This window comes from Dendrobium catenatum, unplaced genomic scaffold (assembly GCF_001605985.2).
Source record: "Dendrobium catenatum unplaced genomic scaffold, ASM160598v2 fragScaff_scaffold_847, whole genome shotgun sequence".
NCBI classification, from domain to species: Eukaryota; Viridiplantae; Streptophyta; class Magnoliopsida; order Asparagales; family Orchidaceae; genus Dendrobium; species Dendrobium catenatum.
This window is the reverse complement of record NW_021319309.1, coordinates 5,601,632-5,621,960: the sequence shown is the minus strand read 5'-3', so window position 1 is coordinate 5,621,960 and position 20,329 is coordinate 5,601,632. Positions and strand designations below refer to the sequence as shown.

General features: G+C 33.3%; 2 protein-coding genes across 2 annotated transcripts; both read right to left on the bottom strand.

Annotated features, from left to right (window-relative positions):
- Positions 1-181: 181 nt before the first annotated feature.
- On the bottom strand, positions 182-1,513 carry LOC110097785 (FCS-Like Zinc finger 17-like). Its single transcript, XM_020824349.2, has 2 exons — positions 1,202-1,513; positions 182-452 (listed from the first exon to the last, which is right to left on the bottom strand). Exons 1-2 carry the CDS (start codon positions 1,489-1,491, stop codon positions 281-283), a joined length of 462 nt encoding a protein of 153 aa, XP_020680008.1. The 5' UTR covers positions 1,492-1,513; the 3' UTR covers positions 182-280.
- A 13,753-nt stretch (positions 1,514-15,266) lies between these two features.
- On the bottom strand, positions 15,267-18,188 carry LOC110097809 (pectinesterase 1-like). The gene is made up of 2 exons (XM_020824383.2): positions 17,039-18,188; positions 15,267-15,985 (listed from the first exon to the last, which is right to left on the bottom strand). The coding sequence occupies exons 1-2, from the start codon at positions 18,105-18,107 to the stop codon at positions 15,306-15,308; spliced, it is 1,749 nt and encodes a 582-aa protein (XP_020680042.1). The 5' UTR covers positions 18,108-18,188; the 3' UTR covers positions 15,267-15,305.
- Positions 18,189-20,329: the final 2,141 nt, after the last annotated feature.

Genomic DNA, 20,329 nt, shown 5'->3' with positions numbered 1-20,329 from the left:
TATATATTAAAAAGTAATAATATAATATTTAGTTTCATTGTTTATATAATATGTGCTTGTAATTTAAAAATTCATATAATCTTTTTAAAAAACATACTATTAATGTTTTCATCATAATAACATTTGCTCATATAACAACCAACAATTAATCTCCTCAAGAACATATGATGGATATCAAAGACGTTGAATTAAATTCTCATAAAACACAAAAGATACGTCATATGTATATTATTACAAGTCCTTAATGTAACATAAAGAGAAAAAGAATATTATAATTTATTCAAGTAACAACAGAGATCTTAGTCCTTCGACTAGATGTTTGGACTTTAGACGACCTAATATGCTGAGAAGATACTTCGATACGTTCTCTTTTTGTTGAGTCAAACTCCCTTCTTTCATCATGCAAAATTTGCTTGTAGCGACACTCCACACTGCAAAATCCCTGATCACCCCTGAATATAGTTATAGAAAATTATTCTTTAAGGCATAATTTGCTATGAAATCACAAATAATCTTTCAAATTCATGATAAAATGAAGTTAAAATAAAAATATTAAATGAAAAAAAAAGTTAAGCAAGATCGATCATTTGATCAACAAAGGTGATGACTATGATCATTAGCATTTTAAGCATTGTCACGCATTACTTGAAAAATACTTTTTATCTTCTTAAGATGTTTCCTTAGCGATAATTTTGAGTATTCTAGAAAAATGCTACGAAAAAGAAAAGTGTTAATGAAAATTTCATCAAATCAACTAATATTAATATTTTGTGGTTAATTTCTCTCTTTAAAAAAGGACTATAAATTAAAACTCTTATAATATGATTATAAATTTTAAATTAATTAATTAATTATAATCAGGAAAATAAGAAATAAAAAATTCTTTCATTGTATTGAGGGACCCCAAAATTTGAGCTCTCATTGTATTGCACCTATATCCCATTTAATTTTTAATTAATCAAACAATCAATTAGATAAGGACAAAAATAATGCAATATTGATAAACCCCTCATAACAAATTGTATTATAAGATTGGAGCTTCAAACCCAATATTTATGTCCTCAGAAAATTCTTCTGTATATGCAATTAATTTTTCTAATTATAAAAGATCATTATGTACTGTCCATGTAATCAAAGCAAGCCTTGGTAGAAATAGCATTTAGTAATTAATAAGCTACATGCTTCTAAAAAGGTTAATTACCTATACATGTAGACTTCTTTTTGGAGGCTTAGCTCTTTCTTACACAAGAAGCATGATTTGAGAAAATTTTCAGACAAAAAATGGCAACCAAGAGCCTCTGGCTTCTTCCAAGGCTTCACTGATGACTTGATCACAACGTTAGATTTCTTCCCTTGGTGTTGTTGTATGAGGATCCTTAGGCCAACAAGCTTGCCCTCTCTTGCTTCTCTCACTGAAACTCCATTAATGGCATTAAGCTCCCTTTCTCTCTCTTCCTCAAGGTGAAAGATGCTCCTTGTTCTTGGTAGCATCTCAAGAAGAAGAAGAAGAAGAAGAAGAAGAAGAAGAAGAAGAAGAGGGAGGAGAGGAAGGAAGAGAGTGAGGAGAGAATAAATTCTTATGAAGTGGTGAAAAAGGATGACAAGAGGGGTGAGAGCTATGGAACAAAGTGATGGATATTTAAAACCTCTTGTTTGGCACAAATGAACCATCAATTCTTTCACATGTCACAATAGAATCATTATTTTTTATTCATGTTTTGGTTGGTTTGGCTCAGCTCACTTTTGGTTAATTAAGGGCAATGAGACATAATTGCTTTAAGATATAATACTTTTGTATTTAAATGATAGACATTCATGGCATGAATATGAAAGAAACTTTTTTGTTATTTAAATAACATTGTGGTTCTATTAATTCCTTTATAAGTACAATTTATTTTGATGGTAATTGTCACTAAAGTTTTTAAGTAATTACTAAGTTAGTATGAAGATAAGAAAAGACTCACCAGATGTATTAAGTGATAATAGTTTATTAAGATGGAATTAAAAAAAAAAAAACTTAATATTAAATCTCTTTCATACATATCGTATGTAGAGTGTTAGAAAATTCATGGTAATATGGAGAAAAAAAATTTATTGTTTTAACATTACATGAAGATCCATCATATATATATATATATATATATATATATATATTAGATAAGTAAAGGGCAGCTCATAGGTAATAAAATGTGTTAATATAATATAGTAGATATGAACAGTAAATGTTGGATTCCATGATGCAACTTCGAGGAACCATGAGATATTGGAAAAATAGATCCTGTATAATTATTTGATCATTCTTCTTTAAGAGGGACACGACCAAAGAAAAAAAAAATCTATTATAAACTTTGGTGTCATTGTCGAAAGTCAAAGATCGTGTCAACGTCAAGCATCAGTCTTAATGGTGATGACATGCATCAACATTACAAGCGATGGTAGGAGACAAAATCGACAGAGAAATTAGTACTTTTGATGATGTATATTACTAAAAGTATATATATATTTTTTCATAAATAATTAAACAACCAAAATTTGTTATGTGGGTGCTGCCCCTTGACCCCTATTTATTCATATCATTGATCGTTGTACGCTTCGCAGATATATAGGGGGTCCAAGGGGGCAGCGCCCCCTTGCAGGGTTTGACATAATGTGTTTAATTTGGTTGTAATGATATTTTGACCCTTTTTTCTTTTTTTTTTACAAATTTTGGTTCTCTAACAATAACATCTCTACATAATGTGTTTAATTGTTTTGGGGCAATTGCCTAAAGATCATAGTATTTTAAAACTTTTAGGGAGTAGGGAGACCCCCCCCCCCTGGGCATATAGCAGATCCGCCCCTGGATGATGATTGAAAAACTATGTAGGGATCAATGTTGGTTTTAAGGCATGTGTTAGCTTTATAGGCAATGGAGTGCATAAGTGTTTTCGGTGATATACATGAATATATAATTGAATCTATCTTTCTTTTCCTTTATCTAGATATCACACATTTCATATAAACAACGGAAACAAATATTTCATTTGTATTCATCAATATGTACAACGATTATAAACAAAAAAATAGCATATATATAATAATCATGATGCAAAAGACTTGCTACATCACTATAAATACATCATGACTATAAGAAAAATTACAAGTGTTGAAAATAAAACTAAATATACTGTCTAGAGTCTCACGTCGCAAGATCCTTATCCTTTCCTTAAAATATGTAAAGCCATGTAATAAGCACATAGCCCACCAAGCAACCAAAATTTTATAACTGAAATTAATGCAAGCTAAAAGAAACAGTATGCTATAAATCATGTAAAGAACCCTATACACCAATGTATGTTATCTATTATTATTTCCTTCACATATATCTTTCAGTTATAATCATGTATATATAATGTCAATAACAGTATTCAATATCAGTACAAGAACCGTATCAGTATCAATACTCAGAATCAGTATCAATGATCATAAGCAACATACAATCAATATCAGTAATGAGGGTATCTAGCTCCTACACATATGACTCCCAATTAGTTGCATCTTATGACTCCCAATATATATACTCCTTATAACTCCCCTTGAATTATGTGAACTAGTCACCCCAACCATTTATGACTCCATTAATCTCTATCTTCTTATAACTCCCATCCACTAATTCATGTCAATAGACCACGTGGATCTTAAGAATATCACATGAGATTATCATATCGGTTATTTGATATCAATAAGTATACCATTTTCTAGAAGAGCGATATCTAGACATTACATCCTTTCAGTTAGATCAATATCACATTTTAGTACATATTCATCATACCAATCATTTCAGCACATTACATTTTAATATTATCATGTCAATCGCAACACATCACTTTTAGCCCGTTTTTAGTATACCTTTTCTCTACTCATTTCTCTTGAAATTCCTATACACATATTTAGCTAGTGAAAATATAATAAAATCATATCAAATCATTCAGAATGATCAAATTTATAACATATCAAAACTTATGCGATAAAAGCTTATGAAATTAGAAGATAATACATTTTTAATAGATTTATGAGAGATAATTTATTAGAAATCAAAATCACTGCATGAAAATAGATGTAAGAGAATAGTTACTTACAATTCTTATAATATTTTTTGTTAAAGGAACATTGGACAAAAATGACTAGAAACAGGTTTTCTCTCTCCTCATTCCCCTTTTTTCCTCTCCCTTCTCTCCCTCTTCTTCTCCCATTTCCTCCCGTCCAAGTAAGAGAGTGAGGGAATGAGGAAGGAGGTGCAGGGATATTTATAATGTAATATATTAAAAAATATTTTTAATGGCCTAGCACCACAGCGCTCAGACCCAACGCCGCAGTGTTGCAAGTTAAATTCAGAGTTACTATAGAACATACAATGTCGACAATTTCTGGCTCTACTGTGCTTTCAAACCTAGTGCTCACTAGTACAACACCGAAATGCTCTTGTTCAATTTAATTTTAATTTTTAATTTTTAAAAACACATTTTATATTTTTGAATTATTACATATTGGGTAATAAAATTGGTGGGCAGCGATAATTGTATCAATGACATTAATTAACCTTATATACAATGATGTGCATCAATGTTGGTGGCGATCATGAGTGATAAAGTTGGTGAGCATTTATATTAGTGTGACGATGTGCATCGACTTTTAAGCAATGGCGTGCATCGACATTATTGACATTGATGTTTTGGTTGATAACATGCATCACCCTTATAGACAATTGCATCTATCAACATTGGTAGCAATGACAAGAAACAAATTTGATAGGTCTTGGTGTTGGTGTCGACAATATGCATCATTCTTATAGTAAGGTTGTTGGTTGTGACATGTGATAAAGTTGGCGTACAACAACATTTGCATCGACGGAGTGAATTGACCTTATAAATGATGGCATTCATCAATGTTGTTGGCAATGATGAATGATGACATAGGCTGGCGATGATGTTTTTTTTTGTGACATACAACAATCTGATAGGTGACAACGTCCCTCAACCTTTTTTGCAGTGAAGTATGTAGAATATTATAATCAGATGATGGTGATCGTGAGACTGTAGTTAGGTGATGATGATTGGATGGTGGTGGTAGGGTAATGAATGCCAGGCAATGGAAGTCGGGCAATGACATATGGGCGACGATGATTGTTGACGGTGGGTGTTAAACATTGAGTGAAGCTCTAGAATTGTAGATCTCTAAGTTATCTAGAATTTCATGTGATGGACTAAGTTCAAATCCCTCTTTTATATAAAGGATGAGTTTTATTTATAGTATTTTGGAGTGAAACTTTGATAATTTTAGTCCAAAAAAAAAAAAAAACTACATGAGAAGATCTATGTTGATTCTCTTAATTGTAGATTATTCCTTCAACATTTGAGTGTCTAAACAAACTTATTATTAAGTGATATTTCGCTCATTGAATTCCTCACATTGAGACATTTGTTTTGACTATAAGCAAAAAATATTCAAAGATAGGCTGACCACCCCTCAATTAATATCACAAAACTTCTAACTACACTTCAAGTACTCGATTTGGGTTCATAATTTGAAATCGAATTGGAACACTTTTGGTGTTGCTAAATTTGTCTCATCGAAACATCCATTTAAACTATGAGTTTGCTAAATTAGAGTTTGGATGATTTTAATTTTAATTTTAGAATTTTATAATTTAAATATCGTACCAAAATTCATACTTGATCAAATTAGTTTTCTAAATATTTAGTTTAATTTACTAAAATCTTTAGACAATTTGGAAAATTTGATCATTATACATATTGAATATTAATCCACTTACTTTAATTTAAATAATATTCCTTAAATGAACTTAAATACATGGTTTAGAAGTGGGCTTTTTTACTTAATAAATTATTATTTTAGTTCTTTTTCAAGCTATTTAAACCTATATATGGAATTAGGGGTGTCAATATTTTACACGACACGAAAATCCGACATGGACCCGACCCGAAAAATCCGGGTTGAACCCGACCCGATTTAAAAACGGGTCGGGTTCGGGTTCCAGAATTCGACCCGTTTAAAAAACGGGTCGGGTTCAGGTTAACCCGGTGGGTTGCCGGGTCAACCCGCCAACCCGTTTAATTCGAAAAATTTCGAATCCCGCACCCCTATATGGAATTGACAAATGACATTAATAAAATTTTAAATTATATGCCGACAAAAATCAAAACTAAGGCTTGGTTTGAGAGTTGGGACATCTTTTGGTCACTATTTTTTATTACTTAAAAAAAATTACTAGAAAATTATTCTAATAACTATTTTTCGTTACTTCTAAATTTTTTTTACTATTATTCTAAAAATAGTAAAGAAATTGACCCAAATAAAAACCTAAAAAAATAGAAAGTTTATGTCGGTAAGAGGATGCTATAAAAACAAAAGGCTAAAGTCAGGTTCTTCATTACTAATTTGTTTGTTATTATAATTTTTAATTTGGATAAATGAAAATTAAATTTGCATTTGTACCAGCTGTTGTTTTCAACTAGATGGTTAGATGGACCAATTTTTTCCTCTTTATTTTCTTTTTCCTATTTATAGACATGGAGGCTTTTGGACTTTAGAGAAGAAAGCATCAAGGGAACAACAAGATAATTGTAAGAAATTTTCATTTAACTTGTCATTAAATACCAATAATTACTATTGAAGAGGTCGATCATTATTAATATTGTATATTATAATGATCTCATTTTCATGTGATAGGAATTTAAATAGATTATTTGATTTGAAATTTGAAGGTAAATTTGAATCATGTTTGTCAACATTAGAGTCTAAAGGTTTTCGTTTGAATAAATCTAAATCCGAATAAATGAAATGAAATTTTAATTATAGTAATAGTTTTAGTGGGGGGACTATGACTTTGGGCAATCAAGTCATTAGTAAAAGTACACATTTTAGATATATTGAGTCTATTGTCCGGAATGATGGTGATATAGATGGGGATCTTATTAGTGAAATTTAAGTTGGATGATTGAAGTGGAGGAATGCATCGGGCTTGTTTTGTGATAGAAAATTGCCCCTGAAACTTATGGAAAAATTCTCTAAGATGATGGTGAGAATTGCAACGCTTTATGGCGCAAAATGTTGGCCATTAAAAGAGAAGCATAATATTAAGTTAAGTATTGTAGGGATGAGGATGCTTAGGTGGATCAGTGGTTTTACTATTAGAGATAGGATACAAAACAAGCATATACGTGAAAAAGTTGGAGTAGCTCCAATGGAAGATAAGATTAGAGAGAGTTGTCTTAGATGATTTAGTCACATAAAACAACGGCATTGAAATGACTCGGTTATGAGAGTAAATTATTAGATTTGGTTTATTTTAAGAAAGGTTAAGGTAGCCCTAAAAGGACTTGGTTAGAAAATATTAAAAATGACATTTCTTTATTAGATTCAAGTGAGAATTTGACTCTTAACAAGATACAATGGAGAAAAAAGATTCATGTAGCTGACCCCACATAGTGGATTAGCGGCTTGATGTTGTTGTTGTATTTGATTTGAAATGAGAGAACAATTGGGTCTGACTTAAATGCTCTTTTAAAAAAAAAAAAATTTAAGAACCATTTTAGTAATACAATATTTAAATCGATCACATGGTATGAAGATACTTTTTTTGTAACTATTAAAATTTGTGGATTCTGAAAGATATTGTAAAAGTTTGATCAAGCAAATTGGGTAGCATTTACTTATACTATGGAAAATTACTAATAATCTTCTTGAACAATATGTGATTTTCAAGCAACAAAAGATATGATTATTATCATCATAGAAAACATATATAGTATAGTCATTATTATGAATATATAAGATGATTGTTAATATACATGCCAACAATGATGTTATACGAGTGATACATCATTGGTGGCATTTAATGTTTTGATAGATAGATTAGTAGGAAAAAAATTCTAAAGGTTCATTATCCATTGAATGAGATGGGTAAATCATGCTACAAAGTCTTAATATTTTAATATGTGTCAACTCATCTATCTAAGGGGAGCATTACTAGATCAAGAAACTCAAATTCTAACAATTTGAAGTACCAAAAGTTTCAAATTTTGGTGAAATTTGCATTTTTCTAAATGAACTATATCATAACAAATACATGCCAATATAATCAGTGGTCATTGAAATGATATTCATATATATATATAAGAGAAGGTGATATCGGACTAGAGGGGGATCGACGAGGAGTCATTGACGCCCTGGTATTTGAAGCTGAACACAACTCCAAGAACTAGTTCTTGGAATGATCCACCACCTGAATATAATTCGGGAAATAGAAATAGAAACAAATATAGGGCTAAACTCAAGCCTTATTAACCATCTCCCCTTTACAAGACAATAACCCCTTATTTATAATAACTTGCATGTAGGCTACTTAAAGGTCAATAGTCCTCATGAAAACATAAAAGCCAACTATCTAATTCTATGTAGCTAATATAAGGATTGGAGTTTACTGCCAACAGAGCAAAGCAACCTCAGTATATTCGATTTATGAGGGTAGGAGGAACTTCATGCTCGTAGTAAGAAGACAATTTGGCAAAAATAAGGAGGTGTGTTTAGTTGGCTAAACTGGTTTGGATAGGTCCACTCGGTGTAGTTTGCCTACTAATATTCAATATCTCAAGATTAGCACAAACAGATGGAACACTTGTGATGGTGAAATCATTTGGATCCATTGGTGTTTCTTTCAACATTCTAGAGAAGAAGATAAAAGATTCAAGATCCGGTCCATTATGATTTTAGTCTACAATTATCGAATTCCAAGACACAATGCTTCGCTCGCTCATCTCTTCAAAGTGGAATCGAGCAATGTCCATCCGTCCTGATTGCATGTACATCGAGAGCAACATATTTGTTGTCTTATTCAGAACACTATGAAGGGATAGTTTTTGCTGAGCATCCAACTTTCTCTTTTCATCATCATACACATTCTTATAAACACTAAGCACTCCAAAGAATATGTCATCATCATACATGTCATACATATGATCATCATAGACGGGCAAAGACGAAAATTTCGGCAACATATCTTTAAACTCGTCGAAGTTGAACTTGATCGAAGGTGGGGCAGATGACTTACGGTGTGGGGTGGATGACTTACGGGGTGGTCCTCCAAACATGTATTCTTAGGAAGAAGGGATGCAATCAAAATCAAGAAGATCATTATTTATTTCTCCATCATCCCATAATCTTTGCCTAGCGTGGCTTTGATTATGAGGCTGAGTTTAGGTCCAATATGATTTATGGCTTCAGAATTCTAGCCAATAACAAGGAATGTTATTGTTCTTGGTGGTTGGAATGGCATGGATAGCAATAATAAATTATTTGGGTGATGTGGATGAAAATTCTTACTTTGGTCAATCATTCAGGATGACGTTATGGACGGGTTGGTTCAAACACCGAGGGGCACGACCTGCCAGTGACGCTTATAGAGGTGGACACGGGTAGCTGGGTCACAGTGAGAGGGGAGACAACGGCTGCGAAGAAGAAGAATGGCTAGGAAGGGTGACTTCAGAACCGATGCAAGGGAACATCTTCAAAAGAACCGAGAAATGCATTTGTGACGAGTATGCAACGAAAAATGGCTAGTCAGCAAAAAATGGCCGAATTTGTGACGAATATGCAACGAAAAATCCATTACAAATTTACAACGTATTTTTTGCTGCAAATCAGTCACAAAAATAACAAAAAAAAAACTTATGTCGCAAAACCGTCACAATTTTAGAAAAAAAAAAAAGTATGTCGCAAAGTCCGACGCAAATTGCTGACTTTCATGTAGTGTTCAAGGAAGGGAACTTAGTGTGGATTCGATTGAGGAAAGAACACTTTCATCATAGAACATTTGCAAAAATAAAATCACAAGCTGATGTTCCTTTCCGCATTATCAATAAAATCAACAATAACGCTTACCAAATAAATTTACCCAGTCACTATAACATTTATGTTGTTTTTAACGTAGCAGATTTAACTCCCCACTATGAGGCAGAGAGTCTTCCTATCTCGGCGGAATGGCAGAGGAGCTGAAGATGGGAGTCACCCTTATTTAGCTTTGCTCTGTTTTGTTACTTTACAGTCTCCTAGTTTAATTTAAAAAAAATGTATAGTTGCTGGGTTAAAATATCTTTGGATTGTCTAATATGACTTGTTTGAATTTAGGATTTATTTGGGACGACTATAACATTTTAGAAAGTTAGTTGTTAAGTTGCTACAGAGAAATTCACTTTGGCTCATCCTAATGTAAGCTTATCTAGTCATTGGTCTAAATAAATCAGGTCAAACAGGCATGGATTTAATCCATCTAAATTACTTCAAGATGAGTTCTTCACAAATTTATGTTTGACTCCACAGCTAGGGGGTTTCTACAATCCAAACAACTGAAGCCATTTTACTTAAATAACATGCAATCATCTCTAACTGTATATTTATTTATCTTGTGAAAATATTTCCTCCACTCTCATTACACAAGATAAGATAACTTAAGCCACCTTTGTGTAAACAATTCACTATAAATTTATCTTCATTTGAAAAGATTTTTTTATCACTTCTTAAAATAAATTTTTAATAAAAAAATAGAAAAGGAGATTAGTATTATTTTATTCTCTCCTGAACCACAGCCAAATAGAAAGAAAAAAAATAAATATAGTTGCATCACATTTGTTTGTCCTCTACACCATGATCTTTCTTTTCATTCTTCTCAACTCCAATCAAAATATAAAGACTAATGATGACAAAGGAAGAAATTAAAGCAGGTAGCTAAGCTAATTTTCGGCCTTCTTTAAGCTAAGCTGAAAGAACTAACGCATGTGATCTTACAACTTTATCTTTGAAATCACTTCCTTAGTTTTCGACTTTATTTTCTTCTTGCACAGCTTTTGAGAACGAGCTTTCTCACAATTCGAGCCATAAAGAAACCTCGTAAGTCAAGAATGTCCACATCCTAGTAAACCACTACGCTATTCTGTGACTATAGTATTTGAGGAAAGCGTGGAGAATTTTTTTATTGGAAATGACATCACCGAGGTCTATCAATCTGAGCAAGTATATACTGTTTGGGCAAAGAAATCTAGTCAAGAAGTTAACTTGCTAGTGTTTGTTTCACTTCAAACAGTATGAAAGATATTAGTGGAAGATTTATTGATAACAGAAGTGCAGCTGTAATTGTGGCTTCTTATTGTATGTTAAGGGGGTGTTAAAGATTGACATGGCCTGAAAATTCGCTCAAATCTGACCTAATTTTTTCGGAGATTCATTGTCAAATTGTGGCGGCGTGTGAGAATTGGGGCATCTTTCAGGTCGTCGACCAGGATGTGGACGCCGAGCTCATGCATGGCTGACATGACCCGCCTAGCTCACGAGTTCTTCGCTCTGCCGTAGGAGAAGCTCCATTTCAATATGTCTGGCGGGAAGAAGACCGCTGCTTCATCCTTTCCAATGAAGTTTTGCATTCGCACCTCGTCGAGACTCCCACAAACAGATGCTTAGTATCGAAGTCAGAGTTTGTGTCTGGTCAAGTCCGGTTTGAAATTTCTGACATGTCTGCAATAACGGGTCGGGTTCAGGTCATGTCAAATAGTAGAAGGTCAGTGTTGGATTTAACCCGAACCCGACCCGTAATCCGATTTTGACATCTCTACTGTAAGTGATGCTCTTAAGATGCTGAAGTTGAGAGAGAAAAGAAGATTGTTATACTGGTAAATCAACTCGTTAAGTTTTTTTTTTTTTAAGGTAAGAGGGATAATCAGTATGGTTGATTCATTTTTTATGATAATTCATTAGGGTGGTCGCAGAGTTGTCTTGTATGTAAGTAGCAAATAGAGGAGGATGATAAAGCAGCTAGGGGAGCAAGCTGAGGAAGGAGATAGGCTGTAGTGGAATTAGGAAGAGATTGTGACACCCTAATAACTATTATTTTTTATAGTGATATCACTCACATGTGGGCATAATGTTATGGTGTGTGTATCTATTGCACCTTGTAGCTTCATGCTTGTAGCCAAGTCACCTAAAAAATCAAAATAGAAAGTGAACTAGAAGAAGGAAAAAATGTTCAAAGATTTAATCCAAATTTAAGGATTGGGGAAAAGGTGATGGTTTTTTGGACTAATATGAGAATATATAATGAAGAAAAGGAACAAAATGATCTCTTGACTCTTTATGAAGGATCAAAATAGTCACCAACATCTATATTAAAGAATTATTTTGGTCATTCATCTCTTTAAAAATGAACCAAAATAGTCTTATGATGGGACTACTTTAGTTTTACTTCAAGTAGTTGAGGGATCAAAATGCTCCAGCTTTAATATAGTTGGAGACTATTTTGATCTTTCATAAAGAGTCAACGAACTATTTTGATCTTTCATAAAAAATCAATGGACTATTTTGTTCATTTTTTCTAGTGGTTGTTAGAATGATAATGACATTCGCAACCACTATGAAAGGTGAACTCGAGAAGTTTGAAAGGATGTCTACGATGGTTTCCATAAGGGTGAGGGCATCAACAACCACTACAATAGACCTCGAGAAAGTTGGGAAGGGAAGGCGATGAGATTGAATGAAAGCAAAATTTTGATATGATTTTGTGAGTTAGATACTTATATTTTAGGAACATGATATCAAACACAGTATCTGATCATTTGAAACGTGGATGACTCAATCAAACTTCGGAAGATTTGATAGTTCAATTGTCTAGTCATGACCCAAATCTTGATTATTTTTTCTTGTGCAAAATAGTTTTGAGAATTAAAATGCACTGACTTCATACTGTTATACCTCACAAATGAAAGAGATTATTACATGTGGAGACTGAACACAGAGAACCATTCAGTTTTGTCTCTGTAAATAGTAAAAAACGTAATTTGTTGCGCTTTTACTATTCACAAAACTAAATTAGACGATTCTCTGTATCCGATCTCCGCACGTGATAATTCATCCACAAATGAGGCCAATGAATAGTCTTTTCTGATTGATATCTGATAAAGCAATATCATCTCCTCCCAACAATCAATGCCATCAGTACTAATGTGATGATTTTACGCAAGAAAAGTTATATTAATAAGCCAATGGTTGAGAAATTGTGTCCTTACTTCATACGTGGCCTCTCCTCATCCGTTGGATCAGCATTAATTATCAGTAACAGGATTGTGGTGGGAAATGAACGTTGGCTACCACCAACTCGAACTTGTCTATAAATTATCAAAAAATTGGTGCTCGTTATGACTTACATCTTCCTGCCAATTAGATCATGTCGGCCATTTCTTCATTTACTTTGCTGTGCTGAGATTTTGCAGTTGGAAATTTATTTTCAGAAATATTTTATACATTTTTAATCTTTATATTCATCTTAATCATAATGGTTACCCAACTATTGTATTTTGATAGCTATTCTCTGATTGCCAGCTCTTGATTTTCATCATCAACATTCAATATTTCTCCAATATTCATTATTACAGCCAGACGAGTCAAGATGGTGGCTATACTGTATAATCACATCTTCTTCAATTAAGGGGATCAACGAGTTCATGCACTTTTATTTATATAGTAGACTATTTTAACTGAAAGTCATAACAGATTCTTGTAATGATATAGCCATGTATGTATCAAAGAATAGCAACTCAACACGTGTATAACATTTCCTTATATCAATATCGATATTCGCGATTGAGGATTAAAGCTTGGTTTGGTATAGTTTTATTAGTATTTTTTAGTATAAAAATTTATTGAAAATTATAAAAAAATAGTGATACAAAACTGTCCCAAACGAAGCCTAATTAAAAAGAATAAGCCAAATCTCCTCCGTTTCATTCACTAAATCATAAATGGGGTAGCATTTTTTAAATGAAAATTTCATTTGTTTATGCTTTTCATATTTGATATGTTGTATTTGACAATTCTTACATATTTTTAATTATATACAACAATAAATCAAGGTGATAGCCATATTAATTAATTATATGGGCCGGCCTTATATTATTAATTGCTTTGCTCCTTATATAATCTGATAGGGGTGTACATGGCGGTTGGAGCTGTGGCTCATTGGTTGACAGAATCATGGATTCGTGCTCGAATCCCTAACTGCAAAAAAAAGGACTACATGCATTTTATATGAATGAAAAAGGGGCTTATGATGTTTAATATAATCAAATATGGTGTTTATATGACTTGTAAGTTTATAAACTAATCCGTCCGTGTTAAGATTAGGGGTTCTAATAATAAGACTAGCACAAGTTAGCTCAATTAGGATCAAATTTGACTAAAAATGACATATGATTGTACTCATCAAAAGGAGCACAATCAGCTAAATCAAAGGAATTGAGATCTATGTTTTCAAATTACTTTTGTTTGGTTCCTAAAGAGAGATTAGGAGTTGAATACTTAGAAGTGGACCATCTAATTGCCCAAAAATTATTGATTTTCTTGATCGATATAACTTCATTATTATTATTTTTTTAGATTGTGACTTGATTATCAAGATTATGAAGGTAAAAGAGACCTGGCCTCTTAATTGCGAGCTTTTTTTTTTGGATCATTTATAGAATTATTTTTTTTTTAATTTGTCTCTCAAGAATTTGATCATAGTGGTCTTTACTTTAAGGCTCCGTTTGGAATGATTTTCTTTTGATTTCTTAAAGCAGTTTTTTAGTACATTGATTAAAATTACACTAAAAATTTTTGTACTAAAAAATTACTTTAAGAAACAGTAAGAAAACCATCCCAAGGCTTCGTTTGGGAGAAATTTTTGTTGCTTTCTAAAGTAGCTTTTTAATACAAAATTTTCTTGAACTAATTTTTTTTTTTTACAAGAAAACCGTTTTATAAAATAATAAAAAAACTAAACCCTAAACGAAACCTAAGCGATAAGATTTATTGGACCGCTTCTCTCTCTTAAATTAGGGCTATCAAGAACTAATTTAGACTTACATTAGGTTTTATGGTGAAAATTTTTCATTTAAAAATTTGTTTTACACTCCTATTTTTTGACTATTTTCATGATAAGAAAAATAGTAAAAAAATTTTGAATATGTGGCTGAGAAAAAACTTTCAAAAGCAAAAATAGAAAATAGAAAATGCCTAAGACTTCATTTGTGATAGCTTTTAACTAATATTTTTTTTAGTATTTTAAAAAATTATACTAAAAATTGTGATAGTGCTCTGTTTAATAATGGAAAATAATTTTCGAAAGGCAATGGTAAGGGACTAAAATAATAACATTTTGTAAACAATAATAATTAATAATAATCGCAATCAAATTTATAAATAAAAAAACCGCTCCCAAATTCGGCTCACAAATTCGGCTCATACTCTACACCCGCCTCTGGTATCCACTCTTCCCCATCCAAAAACGAAGCCACGCTGTACTTACTCGCCTCATCCACCCCAATCGCAGGCCTGTACCCAACCCACCTGACCCGGCCCGCAACGCCGGCGCCCGGACCCGTGTTCTCGTACTCAGCATAATTAATAGTGTCGGGCGGCACCACCCCCGGCAACCATGCCAGCCATCCCGCCGGGTCGACCACCGACCCGATCTCCGACTTCATGATAACCGTCGTGGAGTAATTCTTCCACGGGCGGCCAAGAAACGTTGGGCGGGTCACGGCATCGTATGGCCCGATTGTGCATCCCTGGATGGAAATGCCAGTGTTCTCGTTGGGGTCCTTCTTCCCTTGTGCGGTGATGGTGTTGGCTTGGTTGGCAAGGGGTTGGCGCGGAAGGATCTTACAGTTCTGGAATACGACGACGGCGTCGCCGAAGATGAAGTCGACGGTACCGGTGACTTGGCAGTCGCGGTAGAACTGGCGGTTGGAGTGGGCGTAGAGAGTGTCCTGGAAAGCGTCGAAGGAGCAGCGGTAGAAGATGGACCGGTCGGAGCCGGAGCGGAGGGCGACGGCTTGGTGCTTCTCGGCGCCGGCGGTGTTTTTGAATCCGATGTCCTTTGCGATGAAGTTTCGTCCGGTGACAGCTGAGATGGGGTCAAACATAAAAGCCAATGGATCAGGATGAGCTACAATAATTAAAATTCTATTGACTTTTTAGTAAATAAATAAAAAATCTCAACCAAGAAATCAAGATGAGCTGCTAAATTAAATTTCTATTGACTCACCGAACAGATATTACTAACGGTCGGCCAAATGGCCGAGAAAGATAGCTCAAAAAAGAAAATCTAATATCCAAAAGATAGCTTGTTTCTTCCAAGTTTCGATCAAAGCGGCTCTGTGGCATAAACTTTCAAATAAATTAATAATTTTTAAATATGTTCGGTAGAATTTTTAAAAGGAGCATATTACTCTTTTAATTTAATCAAAAGAGCTTAATAAATATAAAATTTAAGAAGAATCGAATCCATAAAAATAAATTATTTTAATTCTTTAGAAATCGAAAGAATTTTTATTAAATCAATTTATACTAATATATATTTATTAAAAAAGTATGTATGTTTTTGTGTTATATAATTTAATAATATACTATTTTTATTAGTTTAAGCTTGGATCTATTAATTTTGTATTTTATAATTTAGTTGTTTAATATAATTATTTTTTATTAATAAAATATTTAACAATTAACATATAACACCATAGAATATTAAGTATCACCTTTAAATTTAACTATTTTGTGATAATACAAAATTAAATATACACTAAATCGTTTAATTCATATTTTATTAAATATTTAAAAAACTATCATATATATATATATAAATGCCTCAATTGTAAATTTTGTAAATTAATATTCATTATGAATCAAGGCCATGTGTCGTGGGGCCCATAATTGCCCACGTTGCCTCAATTATTATTTCAACCGATAAAAAAATTAGGTCAATATAATTTAAAAGTTTTTAAATTTATTTTAAGATAAATATAATATTTTGATAAAAAAAATATATTATGTCACCGTTCATTTTTATAGTATTTATTTATATTCTTAATCAGTTAATTAAATATTAAATAATTTAAACATAATTATTAAAAACAATTAAAATTAAAAAGAAAAGAATGGTAAGATTAATCGAACTCACCGAAGGTTGCCGTCGAGAAGGTTGGCGTTCCGTCGATGAAGTTCTTGTTGCTGGTAATGATCGTCTTGTCCATGCCGTCGCCGACGATCACTATGTTCCACTTGTTCTTATCAATGACCACCGCTTCATTGTACTCTCCTGCTTTAATGTAGATCACAAAGGGGCTCAAATTCCCCTTCGGCACCAGATCCACCGCCGCCTGAACGGTCTTCACACTCCCCGTTCCATCCTGCGCAACCGTCACGTTCGCCGAAGTATTGACGGCGGCCAGAATCCTCCTCTGCCCCTCCGTCGCCCATTCCGGCAGAAACTTTCGGCCGGCTCCGTCGATGGACAGTAGTTTACGATTAATCGGAAAATGTAGCTTTGCTATAATACTGGAAACGATAGCCAGGCTGTTGCTCGCGAGCTGCGTCGAGTTAGCCATCGCCGCCTTCAGCTTCTCCCTGAAACCTCCAGTCGTCCCCTCGAAGCCGTCGAGGCAAGTTTCCTGATCAGCGATCGTTGAACTGAGCCATGTCTTCAGATCCCCAATCTTGCTCTCGGACAAAATCTTCTCGCCTGGTTTCGTTCCCGCGAGAACGGCGGCAGATTCATTAAATCGATCGACGGCGTCGTCGATAAGCTCTCTGCAGTCGAGAACGGCAGCTCGGAGCCGCTTGTCCGCGGCCGGAATGTCGAGTTTGGAGAGGAACAAGGAGATATTGGAGAGGGCGCGGGAGGCGACGGAGAGGGAAAGGTTGAAGAGGGTCGCCGGGTCGGTGTCGATGGCGGAGGAGTTGACGAAAGCGGCGGAGAGGGAGGCGTAGCAGGAATCGGGATAGAGAGTGACGCTGCAGATGGCTTTGATGGAAGAAGAGGTGGAGATGGGAGATTGGTTGGAAGAGGGCTCGTCTGTGTTATTTCGTTTGTTGATGACGAGAACGGTAGCGACGGTGGTGATGATGACGAGGAGGAGAAAAGTGGAGACGCCGATGAGGATTATGCGGCGCCTGGTCTTATGCCGGAATGCGTGGTCGTCGGCGGGATCCATCTTGCCGTAGCCCTTAAAGGAGTGGAGGGTTTCCATGATTGGTTTCTCAGTGAGTTGCTCTGTTCTTGCCCTCTCTGTGATGATGGACTCAATATTTGGCAGTGCCCAATTTTATGCCTAATAATTTCCCTTCGCTTTGAAGGTGGCAGATGGATGGCTAGCTTACGAAGGCCAATTTTGTGGTAAAAAAAGTAAAAAAACTATATATGCTTCAATTTTTATTACGTAAAATTTCACATGAATATAAAACTTTTTTTTGGAAAAGAATATCAAAATTCAAAAAAAAAAAAGTTTGAACTTTTACTTTTAATTTTTAGTACACAATACAGAAAAAAGATTTATATAACCGACTCCATATAGTGGGATGAAATCTAGCATAAATATTAGATTTCATCAAATGTCCCTCAAACGTCTCAATTTCGTCTTCTTAAGCTCTTTTTTATTATAGAAGATTTTTTATTTTGAGTATGAGCGAGTAGAAAACAACTAATAAAATCCTTAGAAATTTCATCTTTTTTCTTAGGAGCAAGATTCTTAGAAAATAAAAATAAATTTGACTTTCTTGCATCTTTCATTTATCTATATGATGCGAATTCCTATCCTTACATTTTTTTTTTTTGAACGACTTTCTTACTGCTTCTTAAAACAATTCTTTAGTATAAAAATTAAAATTTGTACTGAAAATTTATTTTAAGAAGCAATAAAAAAATCGTCTCAAATAAGATCTTAATGTAACTCATCTTAATTTATTGATTGAGAGTTTTAACTATCAATTAAAAAATTTCAATTTTGAAACTTATATATTTAATATTTGTGTGAATTTGATTTGCTCTAAAGTAAAAAAATTAGAAAAATTCCTACACTTATATTTTTTTTCTTTTTTTAAACCAAAAATATGATTTTTGGCCGTTATAAAGAGCCGTTGATAAAAGGGCAAATTTTTAAAAGGAGCAAAGTTAATAATTGTATTAGGTTTAGGAGCATGAAATTAATTTAATTTAAAAAGGAGCAGAAACGCAATCCTACTTTGCATTTTCTGAAGAAAACGCAAAGCAGGATCGCATTTAATTGTATTAGGTTTAGGAGCATGAAATTAAGTTCAAATAATGTTAAAATGCCCCTAGATTTGATTTGGATGAAGAAAACGCCACCTACTATCGCATTTTCAAAGAAAATGCAAAGTAGCTTTGCGTTTTCTTCAGAAAACGCAATCCTGCTTTGCGTTTTCTTCTGAAAACGCAAAACGCAAAGGATGAGTGCGTTTCTGCTCCTTTTCAAATTAACTTAATATCATGCTCCTATTCCTAATACAATTTTAAACTATGCTCCTTCTCAAAATTAAAAGCGCGTAAAAGTCACATGGGCGTCCCAAACACCAGCATAGATATCACGTTGCGTGTTTCCACATTTGCCATTCAATAAATAATAAGTAAATCAGGACAACACGAAAGAAGCCTTTAAATCATTTGAAACATATAGCCCACCTTTAGGTATTGAGCTGGAAGTTCCCCTAAATAATATATATATGAGCTTTTATTTAATTCGCTAAAATATTCCAAAAAAAAATTAAAAAAGGTCTTTTGAATATATTTTTAAGCCCTCTGAACAAAAAAAAAAAAAGAATATTCTGTGTGCGTAAAATAGATTAAAATGTTTCGAAATTTTAATAAAAAATTTACTAATTTAAAGCAGATTATATTATTTTAATACCATTATAATACAATTTATATAAAGGAATTCTCACAAAATTTTCATACCATCATAATATAATCTCACATTAATGAACAGCTTACAGAAAGAAATTAAGTTGTTGGGGAAGGTCTGTTCCACTACATGAATTAGTGGCAAAATGAAATTATGATTATTATTTAAAAAAGCAAAGCGGCAAGAAAGCTGACCCAAACCCACCCTGTGTGGTGTCATACCGTTTGTCGGAAAGCCGCTTTTAAAATAGCAATAATAAGCTAAATATCTGCTTTCTAATGGCTAATGGTATGTTTGGAAGCACTTTCTGAATGCTTTGATTTTTAGACAATAATCATAATTTTATTTGGATATTATTTTTCTTTTATTTTATTATTACTTTTTTAAAAAAAAATTATACTGAAAAATTAATTTTTGCAATCATAATAATCAAATTATTTTCTCTACAATAACTTCACAATTAATCTTATGAAACACTGCATCCATCTCAAACAGACCCTAAATCATTATTTAAATAAAATAAAATGAACAATTTTTTCAATTAGGAAATTCAT